A 24,937-nucleotide genomic window follows, 5' to 3' on the forward strand; every position below is an offset into this window, starting at 1 on the left:
GTAAAAGCGGTAGTTGTTGGCCTGCGCTCTCAGAGATGCCAGTGCTCCAGGGTGAGCTGATTGGATCCATGTGGCCGGCAGTTCTGGCTACAGCGACTGCTGCCAACCCTGTTGGCCCAGCTTCTACAACGAGCTTCATTTGATGGATTGATTTCCTGGACCTCGATATTTTTAACAGGTCACTGTGATGAAAACGAATACAGCCGAGTCCAGACAGAGGTTACGATGCACATCTCCTCTTCCTGACTTTTTGCATCTTGCTGGATTAGCTGGATTGTTTCGCAAGATCGTACCAGCAGCTCGCAGCCAAACCCACGAGAAATACTTTGCTCATGTCAACAAGAGCTGAAGCTATGGACACGAGCCAGCCCCTCACCTCATGTTGCACAGACAGGCGAGCACTGTCAAGCTTTCATCCATCATGTTTTGAGTAAATTATAGTAGAGTAGGGATGTGGACAATGGATATCCAGTGTCTGGACTTCTGGACATGTAAGATGATGTGAAATTAGGCTGACAGAAGTCTAAAATTGTGAGTTGGTGTGAACCTCTTTCATTGCTGACAGGCCACTTAAAGCAGCACCTTATCCTGTGAACAGCAATGAAAGCACATATTTTTTACATTTCAGTAGCTTCAAACAGATGTGTGATCACATAATTGCATCTTTATTTTTGCTACCTGATAGCTCGATATAACCACAGCTGAAGACCAGCACTGCAGTGTGAGAAACACCTAGAAGATCTGCACAAGAAGATCGGACTACTAGAAAATGTTTACATGCTTGGTGTTCAAAAAACACATCAGTTTTCTCATACTGTCCAGTGCTGCAGCTCTGTATTCACCCTCTGTTTTAGCTCCTGTCTCTTTAAGGCCTCAGTCTCCTCTGATTGGTCAGCTCACACATGCCTGAGGCAGCAACACTAACAACGACAGAGCAGCTGTGCTAAATCAAATCTTACATGCCAAAGCAGCCACGATACGCATAAATTATACAAATGTGTGACATGGTGACGTAGTGTGATGTCACAAAGTCACATGATTAAAGGCGGGACTACTGACGAGGCGTTTCAGGAGCAGTGATTTCTGTGGGAGAAGGGAGCTTTGACCTTTTTAACTTTTAAGATCTTTCACATGCACAAGAATCGATATAAAACACTGAAGGGGGGAAATTAAAATGCAATAGGTCTCCTTTAAAATACAAAAATGTGAAATGATCTGTTATTTTATTGGTTATCGGCCACGAGAAGCAGGTAATTATCGGTTATCCGCATCCGAGCAGAGATAATATACCACCTTGCCGAATCCCATTAACAAAAACAGTCACGTACTGTACTACCTCATTTAAACTGTGCGATCTGAAAGGAAACTAATATATAAGCACTCTAAATAGATATTTAAGCACCCTTTTAAGAGTTCTTAAAACTGTTTTTCATAATTGATCTGCTGAAAGCCGCAGAGGCGTCTGAGAAGCACATCAATAATTTATGCGGCATAAAATATGAAACCGGAGAAACTATATCATCTACTTTACAGTTGGGACGACTAAATGTGTTGGAGAGTTTAGTGACCTACACGAGCACAATCAGGATGAAATAAAATATACATTTCTGATACTTCTTCAGTTCAATCAAAGACAGACCAACACAGAAGACATGAAAATCTAGTCGTGCGATATTTTCACGTCTTTGTGATCAGCACTGCAGGCGCCACATATGAAGCGTGCCTCTGTGCCAGGATCATTTTATTCAACAGCATTGACTCTTTCCATGTAATATGAAGTGAAGGAACTTACATTGTCAGATTTGAATGGCAATGTTCATGTTGCTTGCGGGTTTGGCCCCAGCTCCCTTTTGCCATTTTATATTTCCCTGCAGACCTCTCCATATTTCTCCCCCACTCTGTTTTAAAGGTGGCAGGGGTTTCCACTTTTTCTTTCTTTTTTTTTTTTTTCTTCATACCAACAGCTCATTCAGGCCATTGCAGGAGACAGTGGTCATGGTTTGGCTTAGTATGAGAAGCTACACATGTATCTGGATAGCGAAAAGCTTAATCCTGATCCAGTGGTCCACCATAAACTCGACAGTATCATGCACACAGGATGTTCTGTTACAAATCATCTCATGATGGAAGCTTGACATAAAGTTTGCCCAGCGCTAAGCAGCAGAAGATGTGAGGCTTACCATCAACGTGAAATGTGTCATTTTCAATCAGCGATGTAGTGATTCTGCTTTGGGGCAGTTGCATTCGGTTCATCACCACATTTATGAAGGACATGTTTATTATTTATGAAGTCACTGACAAGGGCTTATCATTAAGGCAGTTTTCTGGGTAATAATTGTTCCTGCTCCTACTTATGTTAAGCACAACATCTTCTTGGTTCCTATTGAAATCTGTTTTTTTAAACAAGCTTACTGGCTTGCTTGGATCAAAACTTGACCATGAAGATCCTGCCAACAGCCATTTAGCTTAGCTTAGCATGAAGACTAGAAACAGGGGGCACCTCTTCAGCTCCCTTTAGGAAAATGTCCCTTGTTCACTCCAATTTTGACATGTGAAAACAGTAAACGATGTCACATTTGAACTGGACATTTACTAAATTAATTGTCCTTTTTTAACATACGAATAGAAAGTTCCACAAGTGATATGTTCATTGTGATCATTTCCAGTCCTTATGCTAAGCTAACTTAACCAGCAACTTGAAATAGCATCGTACCCAGACTTTAAAATCTGTAAGTTAGCCTTTTCATCTAACTCTCTGCCCAAATTTTCCAAAAACATCTAACTTTTCCTCAAAAGAACATTATGCAAAGTTAGCAGATATGCATGTGGCCGTTCATTAATCCATTTTCTTCTTATTATAAAGGTGTTGAGCGCACTATACAGGGTTAATCGTGTTCAAGAGAGTGGATTTTGATCAAACAGAAGCAGCCTGATGAGCCGTGGAGCACCTGCTGGAGGGCTGCTTTTGAAAAAGAGCCAGAGCAGAAGCAGTAAAAAGATGTGAAAAGCACACACAGGTGCTGATTAGAAATCTTCCTTGGGGCACACTGAAAACCAAAAAAGCTGCGGAGGCTGCTTGACAAATAGACACCTGCTGCAGTTCTACTGTAGTACAGTTTGCTCCTTTGAAATAGTCTTTGCAGGAGAGCTGTTTAATAGTCTCTATAAAAGACCCCTCACTGTACTGGCTTAAACCTTCTGGAAAAGCTCCAGTGGGTGCTGCCTGTCCAAGTGATGTGCAAATGATGGGCCGTATAATGAGCAGGTGCAGACTGTGTAGCGAAATCATTTCCACATGCTTTTACGACCAGATGCAAAAACGAAAAATGAACAAGCTTTTTGGGCAAGATATGATTAGGTGTGTCAGAAGCAGTACTCCACTTGTAAAATGGATGTCTACCAGGAAAGGCTGCTTATTATTGTGATTTAAACCTAACAGGCATTATAGGGTTATCAACAGCTGCTCTTGAGAATAAAAACATCACTAGTCATATGAAGCCTAAATGACTGAGAGCATTACTTTATACCTGGATTACCGACCGGGCGTATTTGTACCCCAAGAAGGTTTCGTTTTATTTCCTGCCCCAAAGACCTCCCACCGCTACTCTGCCTCTAATTGGCTGTGGCCTTTTTTTCCAACCCTTACCATCTTACCAATCATTGAACCCTAGCCAATCAGAGGGACGGTGGGCGGGGTCTTCTGGGCATTTTTCAGATGATTGGGGTTTCAGGATAATTGGCAATAGGAACAATGGGCAGTGCCCCCTCCAAGTGGGTAAGTCTGCAGGTCCTTAGGGGTTGTGTAGAAAGACTTTAAAATAGAAAGCTAAAGTCATGATTATGTTAAAATACACATCAGTAATCGATAAAGAGAATAGTTAGTATTGGTATCGGATAAACAGTTACAATAGTTAGCTTAAAGTGATGGATAGCCTAGATGATTAAAATAGCTAGCTGAAGCTGTGGATATGTTAAAACAGATATTTAAAAGTAGGTCTAATCAATACAGAGTTACTTAGCTAAAAGTAACAGACAGTTGAAGTAGTTAGCTGATAAAGGGCTGGCTAAAAGTATTGAACAGGCTAAATGGAAAAAATTAAAAATAGATAGCTACAAGTAATTAGCTAGAGTTAGCTGACAGTAACAGTTAAAGTAGGCCTAGTTAACTAGCTGATATATGGATAAACAGTTACAATAGTTAGCTAAAAGTAGGTCGTTGATACAGCTAGCTAAAGAAATGAGCATGTTAAACTAGTAATACAAGTAATACATAAACAGAATAGTTAGCTAAAAGTGACAAACAGTAACAGTTGATGTAGTTAGCTCATAAATGGCGAATCATTAGCTAAAAGTAATGGATAAACAGTAACAACAGTTAGCTAAAGTAATATATAGGTTAAAATACACAGCTACAGATAATCTGTTAAAAGTAACTGATATGGTTATCATTAGCTAAACATAATGGATGAACACTTGACAATAGTTAGCTAAAAGCAATGGGTAATGCTTGAAATAATTCTTGGTTTTGAGGAATGGGTATTTGTTTGGGTATGTGGTTGAAACATCAGAAAGGTCTTTAAAGATCCTTATTAGGCTTCTTCCCTCACAAACAAAATATAGACATGCCCTATTAGGGAAGCACAACATGGATTTGATCAAGTTTCATTAGGTTCCTGCACTTATCGTGAAACAATCTGGATTTATTGAAATGCCAAATCATATAAAGAGTTTTCATTTCTTTCCACAAACTCATGGTGCCCAGTCGTTTAGCCCAGTAATTTGGCGTGCCAACTATTTGTATCAGTCACTGCCAGATTTAATACATTAAGCAGGCTTGTGCAAAAAGCTGCAGAGGGTGTATTTGTGGATTTCTTTATTGCAGCCATTCAAATGTTTGCAGTAACAGCTTGTCAATAGCTTTTGCATTGTCCAAAGGCAATTTTCCTTCGCAACAAAATGCCTGCACTGATTTACTTTAAGCTGCCTTCCATTTTAAGGAACAAGCTGCCCCTCTGGAAAACCTCTACATCATTATCGAAGTAAAAGTCACATTTGATTCCAGTATGTTGCCTCTGTTATTGCCTCCATGGGGAGCTGCAATTGGAAACGCTGTTTTCATAATGGCACATTTTGTGTTTACAAGTGTGTTGCGGCTCTATGAATGGCCAGTAAGCAGCAGGTCCGACCCTCCTCAGATGTGTGTGTGCATTAAAGCTGCATTTCCCATCGGCGTTTGTCTCGGCTTGTTGAAGCGAACACACTCGCCTCGTATTGGAATGAATGGGACGATGCGCTACACGAGCTCGCTGCGCAGGTTCGCAACCTCGTGGCCGAGGCAAATTGGGCCTAGTGCTGCGGATGCAGTTGGGAACACATAAACGAAAAGCTACGGATAGTTAACTATGCATCAGGAATAATGTCCATAGGCACAGAGCAGGTTACAACTCACTTCCCCCTGAGCAGTGTGGTAGAAATTGGCAGAGGAAAGCTGCTGGACTACCTCTGGAGCGTTTCAGTTTCAGACTGTGCTATGTGTGCCAGTGCAGGGGAAGCCTGTCTGTGTCTGCAAGCCTGCTATTCTGGGTCACTGGTCCATGGACTCACAGCAACAGCCTCCAAACATGGGTTTTATACTAATGTCATCAATCTATGGATTAGTGTCAGTGTTCCTTTCTCTGTGTGTCTGATATCTTTGGAAACGAACCGTGTTTGACCAGCATTAGCCTGGAAAAGTAACCACTGAAGAGCAATTGCTGTAGTTGAAGTGGTGACAGCTGAACAGCGTGTTGTTTTTTCTACCTGAGGACATGTGTGATATTTTTTTGGCAATTACAAAATCAATGAGAACGTAAGAAGAGATGCACAGCGTCTCAAACCTGGGAAGATTCAGATCTGTTTTCAAATATTAACTTCATCTCAGAACAGGGAAAAAGTACTTTGATCCAACAAATGTGTTTAACAGATAGATTGTGCAATACAGATTAGCATCAGCATAAATGGCACGGCAGTCTTTCTCAGTTCCTGCAAGGGCTCAGAAACATTTTTGCTAAGCGGGTGGTCAGTTAGTCACTCGTCTGACACTGATCTAATACTGACTTTGTTCAAAAGACAGCATTTACCGAAAGCACAACCTCAGAGGAAGAAAGAGAGCCCAGCATACAGGGCATACAATGGTGTTTTTAAGCACAAACTCATTAAGCTCCAGCGTACGGATGCACACCTCATTGTCAAATCCTCGACTTCACTGATGATCTTTTACAGAGCCCACCCAGGCGCCCCTCTTCGCTGACTGACAGAAGTTGGACGCAAAAACTGCCTCACAAAAACTGCTGTTAAAGAAGGGGGGTTGTGGAAGTGTTTCTCTTGTTCAGGGCACATTTTTACAACATGCTTGCCAATACTTAGTTGTAGAGTGCTGGATTTGATCATCTAAGTAAACATGGAGTTGATTCGGGCCTGTTTTTGGTTTTAATTGTACAAGCCCTGCTGTCTACAGTGCAAAAGGCACCAGGTCTGTGACAGGCTGAAACGCTGAGATGTCAAAAAGTGGCCAAAGTTCGTTTCATCAAAACTCAATTTGTTCATCTTTTGATTTGGCCTTCTCCCTCTAAGTTCTTGATCTTCATTGAGCAGCTCTGTTCGTTTATTAGCTACAGTTGTTCTAGTGTATTGTCTCTTATCAGTGTGCCATAGCACCAGAGGGACTACAGATCATAATTTGTAGTTTTCTTCCTATTTATGTATTGTGAAAAAGTTTAACAATCCTTTTTTTTTGTCTTTTGTAGGGCCCTCCAGGAACGAAGGGTGAAAAGGTGAGTAATTTGATATTTTGTTTGACATATTCTTTGGTATACTGTTGATCTACTTGCACATTTTGCTCAACTACTCCCAAACATTATTGGAAACAGGTTTATTTGCTTTCTTGGCGAGACTTGTTAAAAGATTGTCACCACTCTCATACTGTTTCTGTAAGATAGAGGCAGCAGCCGGTTAGCATAGTTTAGCACAAAGACTGGAAGCAGTGGGAAACGACTAGCGAAGGTGTCTGAAGGTTGTTGTTTTCCTCTGTTTCAAGTCTTTATGCTAAGCTAAGCTAACCGGCTGCAGGCCTACTGTTCAGACATGAGAGGGGTATCAATCCATTACTACTAAACCCTGTCAATCCTCTCATAAAATTCCCAATATGTCAAACTATCCTTTAGGAAAGATGAAATGTCTTTAACATCCATCCCCATCATACATTTTTACAGGCCAGACATAAAAAAAACAAATCTGTTTTTCCTCTACTCACAGTTAATTTGTCCATACGGAGTGTCTTTTTGCATTTGCGGCAATAATTCACATGCAAGTCATCCTCCTGACCTAAAGTCTGGGACTCTGAATATTTAAATTCTCCTGTTGTTCACAAATCCACAGCACCGAACATTAATGACTGAAAGCCCGAGCCCAAGTCGAAGCCCTTAAATGCCTCGCTGAGCACTCCTCCATAAAACAGCAGTGGAGCATACGAAATAACCACGCTGTCTCTTTATACGTCTGCAGGAAGTCAGGGACAAATGTGTGCCCGTGCCTTTGCTTTGAAGGACTAAAACCATGAGATCCCTAACTGAAATACTTTACGTCTAAAATGCTACCGGGAGAGATCTGTTCTGTTTTACAGGCCAGCAATGCATTGATTAAGTATTTACTCATATTTTATATTCTATAAAACACGACACATAAAATAAAAAAATTCCCTTGTGATGATCCTGAATAGCTGCTGATTAGATTCATGTTCATGCCTCTCATGTGAATCGCTCATCTGTAGTTTAATGAAATACAAAACAACTGTGTTCATTCCTCCCACCCAAGATGAATACAGCGTGCATCAGTGTGGCCATTCAAAAGTGTTTTCTCGTTAAATCCGGCTTTGGAACGAGTGCCCAATGAGAAAATTACAAAAAATACCAGGAGCTGTTTTATTTGAAATTGCTGAGGCATTACATTGAAGTTTGTTTGAGCAAAATTCCCATCCATGTGTGATAAGTTGTTCGGCTCATTTTACCGCTGTGGCTAAATTGTACCTCCGCCAGCAGGAGAGAGCGTCAGGCGCGTTCAGTTATCCGATTCTCAGAGGGATTAAGGTTAATATCCAGTGTCCAACATTTGGTCGTCCTTCAGTTGTTTTAAACAAAAGTGTACTTTTGGTTCGGTTTCACCCTCATCTGATAAACCCACAGTCCTCCACACACAGGTTGATTTCAAAACCAAACGTTTTTCGTGCCCCGTCCACAGAGGTCTACCCCCAAAAAAGGCAGAAAGCCAAAGATCTCTGGGGCATAAAATCTGGCCTGGCAACGCAGTTCGCCCACACTCACCCCTCCCCCACACCGCCTCCGCCTCACCAAACCCACCAAACCTCACACCACCACCGCTCTCCCTCTTTCTCTTTCTCTCTCTCTCAGACCCAATTCATGTCAGTCCATGTTATCATAAGTGATTTTATTCTTAACCACGATGAATAGTTGCGGGTTCCTGTATTATTTTTCTTTATCAATGTGTTCTGAGTTATGCCTCGGTGATTTCAGCGTGAGTCTCAGCTTGTTATTAGCACTGTACTTGTGTGTGTGTGTCCGACCCTTTGCATTTCAAGACAAATTCCTTCTCTTTCCCTCTGCAGGGGGATCAAGGCGACCAGGGACCACGGGTATGTGGTTTACTCCAACTTCTTGTGATTAGCTGATGAATGTGACTGTGTGTGTCTCCCCCCAGCAGAATTGTGGGCAAAAGGTTTGAGATGCATGAAATTCCGGGGATAGTGTTCTTCCCATCGGGCCAAACACAACAAGCATTTCAGCGCTGCTTATTTCTACATCGAGATCGGGCAGGCAAACGTGCAAGATACCTTGGAAGGAACAGCGTGGCGTTTTTTTTTTTTTTTCACCTCTCATCTTCGAAGTACAAGCTTTTTTGCACATCAGCAGAAGATATCTGCTCAATCTCAGCTTATAATCAAAAGCCAACTAGCTCTGTCTATAATTACTCCTGATTCGCTTCAATCCTCGACGTGACATGGCGCATTCAGAGCTTTAATCATTTCCAGCTCTGTAGTTTGACATTTCTATAAAAGTGCTGCTTCTAAATGATGATGATGTGAGTGCTTTTCCGTGCTTGACAGACTCTGAAATGAATTACTCTATCTCCACCTAGCAGCCAGCGCGCCCTCATTTTTCTCAAATAATGGTTAAAAAATGAGCCCTCTTTGGGAAAAAAGAAAAAGCAGACTGTGACTGCACAGGTTTGTTTAAAGTAGATTGCATTAACCGGGGGACGCATGTATGCATACACACTTTTCACGTCGACTGTCGTCATCAAGGAGAGATTGTGTGCAGTCAAAGCCGCCTTAAACGCCTGTAATTGATTTCCATGAGGGCAGAGAGCACGTAGAGGTTAGAGCACAAGGACAGGAGAGCATAACAATGTGGAGGTTTGTCTTGCCACCAGAACACCAGCCATCTCCCAAGTGGATCTGATCCCAAACCTGTAACCTCCCAGACGTTAGCATTTTGCCAATTAACTATGTCAGCCCTCCTCCGGGCACGTCAAAGCACTGCGTTTCTTACAATTTGGAAGTCAATACGAATGACCTTCGCTGTGAAATTTGATTAGCGGTCTCAAAGAGATACATCTTATGTTACTCATAGTCAAATGACAGACAAGTTCACGGAGGTTGTGGCTCTTTATACATTTCCAGCTGTGTGATATCCTCAGTTAATTTTTAATGATATCAGAAGTATCGGATAGTTGTTGTAGCTGCAAAGAGCTGCAAACAGGAAGAAGGGAAATATCTTTGCTCTCTAGCTGAGTCGACTGGAGTAAACTATTGCAGTTTGTATAGAATTTCTTGGGTTTTGCCTATAATTTGTACCCTTTTAAGCCTCGGAAATGGAGTCATCTGTCTCCATCAGTTAAATGATTTACGCTTCGCAAACAGCAGTGCGGCTGACAGAGTTGTACCAGCGACCAGCCAGGCCCCTATTTGTCTTGCAGAGTAAATAAATTAACTGTCCACTTCAAGATAGCGATTCATTAACTCCCAATTACGGCAAAATCGTCCCCTAAAAGGTACAAATTAACACGCACTCGCAGTCACATGTGAAGGACTACGGTGGCATGAAAGCAGTCTAGGTCACAGGCAATCATATTACCTCCCCGCAATAGCATATTGACGTGTGGCACATTAGATCAGAAGGTAGATGTAGTGGATCAGCATATGAAAGAAATGAAGGCATAACAGGGCAAGTGTTGCCTGACCTTCACTTTAGTTAACTTGCTGGGAATGAAGCTCATTTCATACTCAGTATTGGCTATTAAACCTGTAGAGAGGTACATGTAAACAGAGCATGTGGATAATATGTCCTCTGCACATCACAGTCTGCCAAATAGATTTAAATGTAATGTCATTTAAAGGTGCACTACGTAGCTTTGTTTAGTTTTTATGCCTAAACAAACTAAACAAACTAGCTCTGTTTGTTTTCATCAACAAACTTACCTCAAAGGACAACACAGTTTTACTTTGTTTATATTTGGCGGACCCTGCCACCCGAATCTCTTCTCCAAAACTGCATAGTGCACCTTTAAAGGACAGGGTTTGCATGTGTTTGCATGTGTATGTCTATATTCTAGGGTCAAATCAAAACCCCCTCAGCATTTGTGGCCATAGATGGTGTGAGAGCTGCCACATGGCCGGCCGAATTTCCTCACAGACACACACACTTCCTCTGCCTGCTACCCACATGTCAGGGTCGGCCATTTGTCGCCCCCTCGGGGTCAAAGGCCACAGGGGTTAACCAAGCAACAAATAATAAATTGGCTCAGTTCTGACAAACAAATGTGTGGCCACCATTCGAGCTCCGCCGGCGGGATATAATTAACAGGAGTTAAACTGGCTAAAAGTATCACCGAGGAAAGCTGTGTGGTCTTTTTGACGGATGGTACTGGCTACAGGTGTCACGCAAAGGTTGGTGAATTCCTGGGTCGGTCAGAGGAAAAATTCGAGAGATTTCACAAAGAATCTGCTCTTGTTTGTCCAGTACTTTACTCTTCAAATCTTGGGGTTTGGCCAATTTGCCCATGTTCTTCCAAAATAAAGAGGCTGTGATTATGTAATTTCCAGGATTTGATTTTTCAGCCGTGAACAAAGAAGTGCGTTACAGTAGACTGTGTGCACATGAAATCAGAAGCCTTAAAATGACATTCAGTCGAGATAGATTTGATGCGCCGGATGGATGCCAAATCTGTGGCTTCAAATGAATGTATTATTCCTCTCTTAAATGTATTAAAGCCATCTGTGAACAGTATTGGTAATCCACTCCACATATAGATATTCAGAAAATGCCACAGCCTGTATTTGCTCGGGATGTTTTGTGTGTTTGGTGTGGTCGAGGAGATGCTGTTTCTGGCCAGTGTCCTATGACGGCTGTTGCTGATTGTCCTCGTATCTGGCTTTTTGTTTACTACAGTTGAACTCGTCTTGCTCCAGGCAAACACATAGCAATAGGGACCCTCACCAAATAACCAACATCCGTTTTGGAGGGGAAAAGCAAAACAAAGCAATCTGCGGATGGTTAGGATTCTCTGTCAACCGCCATGTCATTATCATTCTCACACATAGACATCAGCGCAGAGGAAATGCAGAGCGAGCGCTAACCCACACCTAGTTAAGCTTTTCTGCTTTTTTTTTAATCTCTTCTCCTGCAGAGAAAGTTCAAACAACTGGTTTCTGGTCAGACAATCATTTAGTTTTTTACACACACATTGTTTTTGTGAGTGAGGTTGACAACATGCTGTGGAGCTTCTCTCCAGTGTCTCCAGCGGTTGTAAAACGGCCCAGGAAACAGCATGCACATGCGCCACGCTGTATTTTCAAGCCTAGATTCTTTGCATTGTCCATTCCTGCCCAGCCTCAATCCACTTTTCTATTCCTTTTTTTGTGTACAAGATGTTTGAGGTTGTAAATAACTTGAGAAATAGTTGCGCTTCAGTCCCAGTTACACACAGCACAGCTATTGTCTGCAGCGTAAGAGTATCCATCGCTCTGTTCTGCTGCAGGGCTGAATTAAACCGGTTTGCCTTGAAAGCCATATTCTTAATGAGGCATGCTTTTTGAATTATCTTTGGGAAACCAGAGGGATGGCACCAAAGCCATGTTTGGAAAGGCCAGATTTTATCTTCAACTTGAACACAGAGGAAGATGGATCTCTTTACAGGGCATGTTTATGCTGGTGTGCCAGTCTTTGAGACATACTTTATGTTTTTACAGAGGAGCAAAACCTGCAGCAAGAAACTAAGCGGTCACTGTCAAGAGTCACTAACGTTAGCTTAAGCTCTGATAGCATCCAAGATTTACCTCCAAATAGTGGGAGAATACAACACAATAACAATTTAGCAGCAAAAATCTGCAGCAAGAAACAAGAGAACATGCAGTATAATCTTTGCATGCTCTTCTATACACGAGCTAAAAACATTTACATTTGAGTGTTTGCTACATCCAGCCCCTCTATAGCTATTGTTGCTACACCTTTTACGTCGTGCATTTGCATATTTTTAAACAGTATGTGTTCATTTTCAATGTTCGAAGAGAGCAAAAGCTTTGAGATGATTATGAACTGATGGGTTGAGCAAACATGACGCTATCTTGGGCAAGATTGGCCCTGGTTATTGGGGTGTAATGGAGGACATTAGCTAAAAATTTGATAGCATCCAGGAAAGAAGAAATAGCCTGCTTCAAAGCACATGTGCTCTTCACAATTTTTTGGACCGTAACCCAGTTAATGATATGCCCCTTGGTTTGGATAAAAGCTTTGTTAGTGCTGGATGTAGCAAGCTAGTTAGCCCGACATCCTAACAAAATGTGGCTCGCATTAGCAGACAAACTGTTAAATCCATCCCTTACATTTTTTTCTTTTTAGTTTTGGAAAGGCTGGAAAAAAGACACTACCCTCCAAAATGCAGAGTATAAATACATATACATACATCGGCTTGTTGAGAAAACATGTCGTGCTCGACTTAGCTTTAGCTGGAGGGGTTTTGGGAATGGTCGATTCATGTATGATTTGACATTTATTCGGAGAAAATGACTGTAAAAGACTTGTCACTATCAGGGACCTTGCTTGACAGGCAAGCAACAAAGCGCAATGAAATAAATATGTACTTGTATATGTCTAAGTAAGGGACAAAGGATGATTAATGATAGTGAATGCGTCTTAATGGATAGCATTTATTTGAGTATAACATTGAAAAACATGTTTAGCCGATGATATGTCAGTGTTTCTGGCTCCAGATTAAAGTTAGCATCCAACTATAAACCCTTGTCTTCTTTTAACAAGAACAAGGCCCAACGCTTTCTTCTTTCATTCAGCTTTCATGAGCAGATCACATCTGTCACGACCATCGCTGACAAGGGAATTGGAGACCATTTGATTGAATTTCCAGCGAACATCACGATCCCTTGATCTTCGCCAAAACTCTATGAACAATACAGCGTCTCAATTTACCAGCATTTTGTAGCTCGCAGTCTGCTTTACGATAATCATCTCAACAAATGCTCTGTCTGTATATTTGGAAGAAAACAACAGGAAATGGTTACTAGGCTTTGACATTGTCGCATAGGATGGTCCCAGTGCCGCTGTACAAGCAGTTTCATGGCGGAAAGTAAACTTAGACTTGTTTAAATGATGAACGTGCAAGATAAAATGTTTGTTTAGGTCTGGCTTGAAACATCATGTCCTCGAAACTAATTGTTTGACATTTAAATGGATGTTGGCGTTCAAGAAATACCCTCAAATCTAGAGATAGCATCTCACATATTAAACAGCTTGTTTCACAAATTGTGTATGAATATGCAGAAGTAGGATGCTTATCTCCTTCCTCCTTTAAATGTTTTTGTTCACCCAGTGTTTGAATGTCATGCGTGTGTTGTGCCATGTTCTGCTGTTTGTCCCTTTAGGGATTGCCTGGTCTCCCTACGCTGGCTGCTTTGCACAGCAATCAGATCCTGACTGTCAAGGTTTGTCGGTGGTGGTGCCGCCGAGCTGCTCAGTCCGACCCCTCCGCAGCAGCACACACTGGGAGTAAATGAATCACTGTCGGCTGCTTTTTCTTAAAGCCTGATGATGGACTGGGCACAGGAAAGAAACCCATCTAATTAATCTCAGCCAGTCAATCATTACCCTCTTCCCCCCTACCAGTCTTTCACCCGAGATTTCGGTTGAATGCTACATGCCAGGTTTCCCCATTGAAAGAATAGGTGGCCTTCTAAAACCCTGTAATATGTAGCTGACTGGAGGAAGCACCCTGAAACCAAGACATGGTCTGGCTCGTGTCCATTGATGTTAAAATAAATGGAAAGAATTCCAAGAGGGACACGATGATGAACCTAAGTGGCAAAATGTTTTGCTAAAGCTCATGCCCATGGTTCACCACAAATCCTTCAGGATGGTTTCAGCGATGGATGAAGTCACTTAATACCAATGGACACTAGCAGAATAATGCATGCATTGAAAGGAACAAGGTTAGGAATCAACCTCAACTCAGAAGGTCAAGCACGCCGGTTTCGGTGTGTGCAGCTCCCGGGGTCTGACTGAGCAGCAGGCGCAATGAAAATGATGACAGCGCTTTCACAGAGGAGGAGAAATTCCCATTTTTCAGGGGACTGTGAGCCCGCTGTGGCGCCCTCGCACCCCTTAGGTGGTAATTATGGGCCCTGGCTCCCAAAAAAAAGCCCAGACTTCCGAAGCAAAACCACCTCTTTGCTGGAAAAGTGTGGATTTCTCCCCCTCCCGTCTGTGAAGGCGCTGGACCGGGGTTCGTGAACACAGGCCTTTCTAACAAAATCTGTTTCTTTTTGCATTTGCCTTCCTCTTCCTCCTCCTCCTTCTGGGACCTCATCCTCCTTCAACCTTCTCTCACCTCTGACCTACGACCTCTTGACCTCACACACCTGCTCAGATGGTCTTCCCTAAGATCAATCATGGCTTTCTTTCCGCTGACCAGCAGCTCATAAAGCGGCGGCTCATTAAGGTAGTGGCTGTGTCTTCGCTCTTCTCTCTGTCCATCGTGCCAAGTCTCACCGAGTCACTTCTCTCTGGGCACTCTACAGTTTGCATGCAAGCCTCTAGACAGACCTGTCATAAGTACTCTTATACTGTTTCTGTTATTGTTATTAAGGTAAAATGAATTACTGTCCTGGCACTACTGAAAGCACTTTCCCTGCAAGATAGATTGCAGAATATTTTCTTAGAGTTTCTTGTAATCCAGTATAATAATGGACCACACATTTTCAGTGTATTTTCGCCCTGATTACTCTAATATGCCTAATGCATTTCAACTTATTAAGTCCACTGAGGAATGCATGCATTTTAGGGGATTACTGTTTCAACTGTAAATCATATACATTACGGCTCCATCTTCTGTGTGCTAGCTGTAGCCATTAGACCCAAACTCTCCTCCATGTTATGAGTAGAGGCAGCCCATTCTGCTACTCTCTCTTCATTATCATTTAACTACAGTGGCTCCAGACTCAGTGGATCCAACAACAGCACAGATTAATGATGTTTAAATGTGCTATTTCATCACACAGGGAGATCAAGGGCAAGCCGGACCACCTGGGCCTCCGGGGCCACCGGGCCCTCCTGGGCCAAGGGGGCCTCCAGGGGACACAGGGAAAGATGGGCCCAGAGGTGTACCTGGTCTACCAGTGAGTGTTGATTTCCACCTGCCATCTGAGGAAGTATGATAAAGTGGAACAAAGATTTTCTTTAGCAGTCAAGTGGCCTTGGATCAGCAGAATTCTGCGCATTTTTCCTTTAAAAAACACTGCATTGTTTCCATTCAGAGTAAAACAAGTTCAGCTCCTTTTCTCTGACTCAGTGCCGGGAGGGTTTATCCCAATGAAAACCTTTCTAATGAAGACTAGACAAGCTACGTTGCAGTTCATTGCCCTAATGTCTTTAGCTAAACATGAATATGGTCCCAGGAGAAGGCTTCGCTGTATGGATTTACGATCACTTGGTTGTTTTTCATTATAACGTAACATTTTCCATGTCTGTAAGCCTGTCACTGGCATCACACTAATTTATGTGAACTCTGCCTGTGAGAGAAAGAAGAAACAGAAAAGGCCTGTCAATTATGTTCAGCCGTAAAACCTTCCGAGGGGCTCCAGCTGATCTTTATTGTCTTGGCAGAGTTCACAGTGGGAGTGCAAAAATATCAAGTGTTGTTTATCTGCTTCCCTCCAAGTTTTTTGATGATTATTGTTTTCAGGCCTTCCAGTTGCAGTTGCGATAGTCGTTGCGTTTTTTTCCAAGAAATTAAGTTCCTCTTGCTGGGGCGCTTTATTTCTCTCATGATTTATTTCTCCTGCCGTGAATCGCTCAGAAGGAGGGTGGCAAGAATCGTCCTGTAAATGTCACGAAGAGGCAGAAATGGAATAATGTTCGAGCGTGGCTTTGGCACGGAAACCTGGACGGGGCATATGTCTCTTTTGTACCCTGAGAACTGCAGGAGCCAGGCCCTGAACCGAAAGCAGAGACTTGAACAAGGTTGTTGGCCAGAGACGGTGAAGGGTACAGGTGCCACAGCATGATAAAAGCCTCCCAGCCAACTTGGTATATGAGAACAATGCTGAGCTCTACTTGGCAACATGGCCCCTGTACACCCTAGAGGCCAAGGACGAAATTGAAAATGGAGAACTCAACTATAATGTGGAGAACGCTGTGTTTTCCACCTTAATATTTGACTCATCTGACTTAGATTATTTTCTAGAATGATTCACTAAACTTTTCAAAGGAAACATAGCCCACTGTTCCTAACTTTAACTTACTGTTTTGTATTTACTCTAGGGTGATCCGGGGCAGCCTGGAGACACAGGACTCATGGTAAGCACAAACTTTTCTGGCAATTTAGCATCACTGCGTTGCTTCAAGAAAATGTTGGACATCTCTGGAAAAGCACCTTCACGTTCTTTCATTCTCAGAGTAATATGGGAAGATTGGTACCATTCTCATACTATCGAGTGAATATGAAGCTGTAATTTGTAGCTCGTTAGCTTAGCTTAGCCTTCTCTGTGGATTGCAACTTTGTCTTGGTGGAGAAGCTTGTGTGGTCCTGAGATCCAGACAGTACCCAACCTTGAGGGACAACAAGCTTAGTGTAGTAAGGGAAGAGTTGGCCAAAATGAAAGTGATGACAGTGATGAAAAGGGAAGTTACTGCAGCAGGCCAAGAAGGAGTCCAGCACACAATGTTTTTATGGTTTGGTTTTCATCCAGATGAAGCAAATAATATATATCTTGTTAATTAGTGAACTTCAGAGGTGTTGGTAGGCAGATTTTGTTACCTCTGGACTGAGCTAGCTGTTACGCCTTGTTTCCAGCCTCAGCAAAGCCAAGCTAACTGTTGGTGGTGGCTTCATATTTACCATACAGAGGTGAGAATGGTATCAGTCCTCTTGTCTAACTCGGCTTATTCTGCACCTTTCTACAAGCTCTGAGGAAGTATTATTTTTAAAAAGTGATTTGTCTACACAAAAATGTCATTTGTAGACCTTCAAATATCTTTTTCTGCCGTGGTCTTGGCCTCCTCCGCATGATTGCCATTGTTAAACTCATAAAGTTGCTTTAACGGCGTTCTAATTTGGTAAAAATGTGTCTTGTGATTTATTTTTTCCGGGTTGCATTTAATTTGCTAACCAACCAAATGTGGTTCACTATCACAAATACACTATTTCAATTTCGCTCTTCCACAGAGTTTATTAGTTTTAATCTTGTGTTTTTCACTAATAAGGCAATCATGGAGCGATACTGCCATTTTTAATGTTCTTTTAAACCTACATCTAATTTACGGGATATTCATAAGTTGGTTTATGAGTACTATGGTGAATATTAACGGCACATTTTATGATAGCCTACAAAAATGTTTGTCTTCTCTCACAAAACCCCTTATACAGTAGGGGCAAGCTGTTCCAGTTAACAGCAACTGGATACTGCTTGTGGTGTTCAGCAAATAAAGCATTTGATTAAAGTTTCCTCATAAAAGCTACATCGAACAGGTCACGCCAAATTCCAGAGAGAGCAAGGACGGAAAAACGTGACATGCGAAAATACTCGGTGATGTCAGCTTTCACGAGTGCAGGGGAGGGTGAGTGAAGCTGACAGAGGAGGTGCTATCCCGCGCTTTCATCTCTGATTGCATCTCCTCGGACCTCTGCCAGGGTGAGGAAGAAGTCGGCGGATTGGAAAGAAATGGCACATTCACTAGACGAGAGTAAGAGGAGTTTCAAGCAAAAATGGTGAATCATTTCTAGGTCAGTTAACGCGCTGTCCTGTCTGCTTTTATATCGCTGAGGTTTTCAGCGTTTGTTGTATTTAATTACATGTTTCCTACATTATCCCCCCTGTGCTCGTAGCTGTCTAAGCAGCACGGTTTCATTTAAAAAATTCACAATGTCATGAATGTTATCATTTCAATAGATCTCCCAGCGTTCCCAGGTGTGTTCCCATAAGTCTCCAGTGCTTACACAACAGCAGCAGGAGCATTGCTCCGAAAAGATGAATGGTGAATCCCAGTCGAAATGAGCTCAGAGGCCCAGCGCAGCGCATGGAATAAAAAATAAGCACGGCTCACTGTAATTCTTGAAATAAGGCGTACTATTTCACGAGTACAAACACAGCGTGACACTAATGTACTTTTAACAAGGAATAATGTCATCATTGGGAAATCAATCCCCCCCTGTAAAGCAGCGTGCGATGAGCATGTCCCAGAGGTTAAAGAAGACGAGACATGGCCGCTCGCACAGTTTCAGAGCTTCTGTTTACGGCCTACAAATGGGGTGTTTGTTACTCTGTAAAGGAAGAAAAAAGCAAAGATTAAGGTAATGGATTAGAGGGGAGAGCTTCTTTAAATGGTCATTTAAGCTGTTAAACTTCTGGAGAGGGAAGAAAAAGATATTTTCCATCCAGAAAGACAGCAACAGTCCACACCCTTGATTGGCCTTTGAAAATCAATATGAATTAGATGCGAATTAGCAACCAGACTGATAGGCTCCACTTTGTGCAGCGAGCTGAAAGGATTTAGATCAGAGGCAGGGATCTCGAGGTCGCTCCTTAACTAACTTTTGCTTCTTTTTACGGTGCTCTAGGAGCTCGCGCCCACTTGACACAGCTCAGCGTTTTTGATGTAGATGCTATTGTTAAAGAGGCAAAAGTGGATTCCAGAGTTTTCCAGCAGCCTTCCAGGACATATGGTGCTGGTTAGAAGGATTAGGCTCTTGTGGAGCAACAAGGAGGAGAAGAGGGGGGGAGGTGGGAAGAAGAGGAAGAAGAAGAAAAAAGGAAATATTTTCAGGACTGCATTCAGAATCATCAGAGCCATAAGGTCTCTCTGGGGTAAATTAAAGGGGTCTTCAGCTCTCTAAAGGTGGCTTGCAGCCTCGCACACAGTTTTCATTTAGGGCTTGATTTTGCTTCAAAAAAACTAAATATGGAAACCAGCGGTGTATTGTATGCGGTGTTCCATCCATAACTGAAAAACCTCCTCCATCTGCTTTCTGGTGTTATTTCCAGTTATGCTGCAGAAGTTCACTGATCCCCGTTTACATCCTATTCATATTCCATAACTACCCACAATGCCCCAGTGACTCACCTTAGACATTTTTTCAACGCCCAACAGTCACGCATGTAGGGATCTAATTGGCAAAATGTGCCCGTATAATGAGGACATACCTTTAATATTTCAGTGTCCTTGACTAAGTTTCCTTTGAATGTGAAGCCAAACATGAGGAGCAAAGATGTGAGTAAATGGCTTCGGACATGCTCGGTGGACTCGAACAATGTTGTGGCAAATGTCGACATCAATAGGCAAAAGATTTTTTTTTTCCTGTGGAACAAATCTGTTTGTCCTTAGAAGAAAGAAGGAAAGTTCTTTAAGATGTTTTTTTTTTCTTTTTTCATCCTTGGTCTTATCGTGATAATTTTAGGCAGTGCACCTACAGACAGCAGGGTTTCAGATATACTGAAGGCATCAGGTCGTTTTTACTGACCAGGAACTGCAGATGGAAAGTAGCTAGTTTTCCCAACTTCCTGTTTGAGATCAGAGCGCAAGTGATTCATTAATTAGTCAATCAGAAATTGACGTTTTTCTTTTTCCCGACAAAAACCTCTGTCCGTTCTCTGCCGTCAGTTTCTCCAATGTGAGGATTTTCTGCTTTTCTCTCTTGTATCTTTGGGTTTTAGACATTTTATCAAACCAAGCAGTTAATCAAGAAAATAATAGAGATTAGTGGATTGATTGCTCATTAAAATAATTGTTATTTGCAGCAGGAGTAAGGTTTTTCAAACAACTTTCATTCAATAAAAGTTGAGACGCTGCCAAACATAAAAATAAAAACAGAATCGTTTTCCAAATATTCAACTGAAGAACCACAAGTTATTTTAATAAAATGTGTCCAAGTTATCCTCACCGAACTACCAGAAGAACCTTTTTGCCGAGTCACCAAACTCGATAAACTAGAATATATCAGAATGAATTAAGGTGAAGAATAACTGCATTAACCAAGTTAACTTTAAAGTTAAAATTGGAGGTTGGTTGAGTGGCCTGAACTGCGTGGTATGTGGCATTTTCTTGCTAGCTGTTGGTTCTTTTCCAGTAGTATTAGCCGTAAAGCTAGTGTGATTGAGAGGCCTTACACAGTGAAAGTCATGTACACATCTTAAATAAAGCAAACATGTCCACAATCTGTACGGTGATGGTGCTCAGCACTATGTTATGCTAACCGATCGCTACACCGGCCAAACTTAAGACAATAAGACCCATGCTGGCAAAAACTAAATTTCCATTTAAAGCTGAAAGTACCTTAACTTAATGTAAATAACAGCCGTTATACTGGAGAAGCTCTTAAACTTCACTCCGAAGCTCCGACATGTAGCTTTGATCAGCCAAAATGTTTTTTTCTTGTGGAGAAATGCACATGCTGGAAGTTCCTCAAGTGGATGAGCCTGAGTGAGGGAATTGACCTGGCAATTGCCTCATTGTCTGTCATTTCCGAGACATGAATGAAAGCGCCGAACATTCAGTGCTTTGTATTTGTGCTCGGATGCTCGACATCAATAGGCATCCTGTGCATATTGCACATTTGCGGATTCTTTCATGAATGTGAGGCAGCGAAGGTGTGATGATGCCGAGGATGTGCTGCCACGATATAAACTTTAATTTGACGTAATTCCTTTTAAATGAAGATGTTTGGATTTTAATTCTATGAGCTAAAAGTTGAGAGCAAAAAAGGAGCCAGGACCTCCTCGAGGGCTCTTGACTTTGTGAAAAACCTCCTTTTCAGCCAGTAGCTCCTGAGTGCTCTCAGATGTAGCCAAGGTAATTAGCGCTCAGGCGAGTGGCACATGCTCTCACATACCTAGGGGGCCATAAAGATGTTTACCAAACCCTACTGCGGATAGCTAACAAAGGCTTTTAAAGGCAGGCAGGAGGAAAACCTTTTTCTTGCTTGGCTGGGATAATGAAAGTTGTTCATTGAGGTTTTTGTTATAAGCGCAGATGGAATGCACTATAAATGAGCTGCAACTGTGTGGGCCATTTCTGTAAATGTGAGAACTTGTTGCTGGAGGGCTTTTAACGGGCTAGTTTTGTAAATGGGAAAGTTTGGAGCGTCAGTTACTTGGTGATCGCCTTGTTTCATCAACAAAAACTAAACAGGATATGGAAAGATGGAGCTTATTCTCAGAAAATTGGTCATTATTATGATTCTTTTGTCGCTGAGCCAGGCAGCTGTTGGTGCTTTGGCCACGAGGCGTAAGCTGGCAACCGACAAACTAATAGGCTTCTGCACGAAAATTTGCTCTGACAGTAAAACACGTAGACCTGAATGTGTCCTCATTGGCTGCTTTCGAGAACAGGCACACAAACCTTTTACTCATCGGGGGACAAAATCTCAAGTTTTTGCCAATTAACATGAATAAAGCTTTGGAAAGTTGTTGTTGTAGAGGGCCTGTGGGGCATAAGATCTGCCTGGCCTTGACCCAGCTGTGAGCGATGGGCCAAATCGCACCATTTACCGTAGATCCTGGGCTGACATGTTGGCCAACATGAGGTGTCATAACAGCCAAGAGTAAAGGTGTTGATGAACTGCTGTGGGTGCTGCAATAGTTTAGTGAGGCCAGCGTGGAAGGCGCTAACTCTCAGCGTGCTCTCTCTTATTTTAGTCAGACGGCAGTCTTGCTGTTTTTAGGCATGTTTCTGGTGGAGGAGGTCGAGGATCCAACATGGCCTCCGGTTTCACTGTGGTAAACAGCAGGTTGAAAATAGAACCTGTCCTCCCAGACTCGTCTATCACTGAGTCAAATCTCAGTTCGGGATGTGGCGCCTTCTCTCGCCCCGTCTAACTTATTAGCTTTGGCCCATTTAGGTAATGAACCTCTCCGTGCGTCGGACTGTGGAGTCAAAATGTAGAGCAGCCAAACAAGACACTTTTTTTTTTTACAGTCGCTGCAACGAATAGAGAAAGAAATCAACATAAAAGATAAAAACATAAAAGTTTGTCTTATTCATGGGCTCATTAGTGATTCATGTTAATGGTGAAGCTCAATGAAAAGAAGGCACAGAGAGAGTGGATTATTTTTTTCTTGTGGAAAGATAAAACAAGGGATTGATTGTGATTCGGTTCTGCCTGAAGGGTTTGTGCTCGCTGTATGAAATCCGAGCACAAATCTTGCCAGCCTCTCTGCTGTGACCGTGTTGGCTGTGGAAATGATATTATTTCATCTGACATGGACTCCTTTTGTTCCGCTGCTCTCTCACACTCTGCCTCTCTTCTCATTCGTAGGGGCCTGAGGGGCCAGAAGGGCCGAAGGTAAGTCCAGAAAATCACTTTCTTGTTCCAATGACCATCTTATTTTTCTGTTCGATGAAATAAAATGAGATTCTGTGACTCAGTTATCTCCTGAATGACATCAAAAACACGCCGGCATGGTGCTTTCTCTGCCCCTCTCTGTTATAATCCCGGGTGTTGAATACGTTTACCTGGAGATTAGTGATACAGGGCCACAGTCGGGGCAAGTAAATAGACAAGAGGAGGGCAACATGAGGAGGGAAAGAAAAAAAAAAGGGTGACAGAGGAGGAGAGAGAGAACAGAGAACCTGGAGCTGAGTGCTGCGATACAGGCTGCCGGTCCCTGGCGGCGCTGATGTGGAGAACAGATGTAAGCCATATCCAGCCATCAGGTAGCTGCCAGTGTTTGTTCAGTGTAACCCAATCAGACACTTCCTGTCTGCGCTGTCATCTGTCGGCAAGGCCTCCCGTCGGCGTGGGAGGGTGGGGGGGAGGTGTGTGTGTGTGTGTGTGTGGAGGGGTCAATGATGACACACCGCCGTGTTAATGACTCATAAGCCAGGCCCTGAGGCTACTCAATTAGATCTGCTGCTGGTGTCTTTAGCAGAGTTATTCAAGTTTCATCACCTTGGCGATTGATAAAAAGTCGAGTGTGAATCATATATTTTTGCTCAAGGAGGAATGATACATTTTATTAACTCTCACTTTCAATTCTCCTTCATCCCAAGATCTGTTTTGGATATATTAAAAACAACTCCAAATGATTACAAACACCCACTTTTGTCGTTGTTTTTCATTTCTCCAAGTCCGATGCGTCATTGTTTCACAAATCTCTGATACATTTAGAAGTGTGACCATGGCAACAGTCAGTCACTTTTTATTACAAAGAAGCACAAATAGCCAACATAAGCAAACCGCTGCGCAGGAGAGTGGGAGTTCATTAAAACACGCCCGGTGCAACCTCAGCGTCTAAATCATCTACATGTGAACATCCCGTAAGAGCCGCAGTACACATGAAGGCTTTTTTTTTGTTTTTTAAAACTTTTTTCCTCTCTCAGTGCGAAGCTCCACAGATCATTCTCGACACCCTTCTGCCGGTTTCGTCCATAACTTTTTTTGCGGATCTTAAAATATGACATGCAATATTTATTCTGGCCTGGTTTCGTGAGATCAGAACGCACGGGGGTGAACAGTACTCGCTGAAGTGGGTATGGGAACAATAGACAGGCCTCCTCAGAGGAGCTTCTGCAGGCTCGGCCTTTGATGCGACTATAGTTTTGTTTGTGACAAAATTACGGTACTTTTTGACATCCTCACCAGTATTTGTTATTCGTGATATAAAGGACAATGTAAAATAAAATGTATTTCAGTGTAATGACACCTAAAGGCCTTTGTGTTTATTTCTCAGGGTTCACTCGGGCCTCCAGGCGTCCCGGGTGTTGACGGACTGAAGGTAAGATTACTCATGTAAAGAGATTTACAAACAACACTTTTCAATGATGATTGATGATTGTGGTACAGATTTCTGGAGCCCTCTATCTGAGTGATACTACACTGTGCATTTTAAAAGCCGAGTTTCCTCAGTCAGGAATTGCTTCAGAATTAGCAAATAAAGTAGACTATTAAAATTAAGTTGTAAGAGCTTAAAAGTTTTAACAACTTGAAATTATAACTTTACTTTTCTTGGAAATGGGAGATGCTGTAAAATAATCCAAACAAATCATTTAATCTTATTCAATTTTAAAATCCTATTTGTCAAGGAGAAAAGTGACATATCTAGATAATCATAGGGGCACTATGTGGTTTAGGAGAAGAAATTCTAATTGTATTATTTACATTATTAATGAGGTAGTAATACAAACAATAACTGAATAAACAAGCTGTTCTCAGAGGATAATAAGGTCCCCAGAACACTGTTTGAAGCTAGAAAGATGGCAGGGTCCGCCACATATAAACAAAGTAAAACAGGATGAAATTGTGTTGTCATTTAGGGTCAGTGTGTTTATTCAGTCATGAAAACAAAGTAGAGGTTGTTTATTTAGTTTGTTTAGACAAAAAAAAA

The 24,937-nt window shown here is 42.2% G+C and overlaps 1 protein-coding gene across 1 annotated transcript in view; it reads left to right on the plus strand.

The window, feature by feature from the left end:
• The window catches only part of LOC141003261 (uncharacterized), a 149,610-nt gene that overhangs the window by 91,894 nt on the left and 32,779 nt on the right, over window positions 1–24,937 (plus strand). The window contains exons 5-11 of the mRNA XM_073474569.1: window positions 6,786–6,812; window positions 8,660–8,686; window positions 14,989–15,060; window positions 15,620–15,736; window positions 16,881–16,916; window positions 22,870–22,896; window positions 24,284–24,328. Coding sequence (XP_073330670.1) covers window positions 6,786–6,812; window positions 8,660–8,686; window positions 14,989–15,060; window positions 15,620–15,736; window positions 16,881–16,916; window positions 22,870–22,896; window positions 24,284–24,328 — 351 coding nt within the window. The remainder of the gene's footprint in view (window positions 1–6,785; window positions 6,813–8,659; window positions 8,687–14,988; window positions 15,061–15,619; window positions 15,737–16,880; window positions 16,917–22,869; window positions 22,897–24,283; window positions 24,329–24,937) is intronic.

The sequence above is a fragment of the Pagrus major genome, chromosome 10, assembly GCF_040436345.1.
Source record: "Pagrus major chromosome 10, Pma_NU_1.0".
Lineage (NCBI taxonomy): Eukaryota > Metazoa > Chordata > Actinopteri > Spariformes > Sparidae > Pagrus > Pagrus major.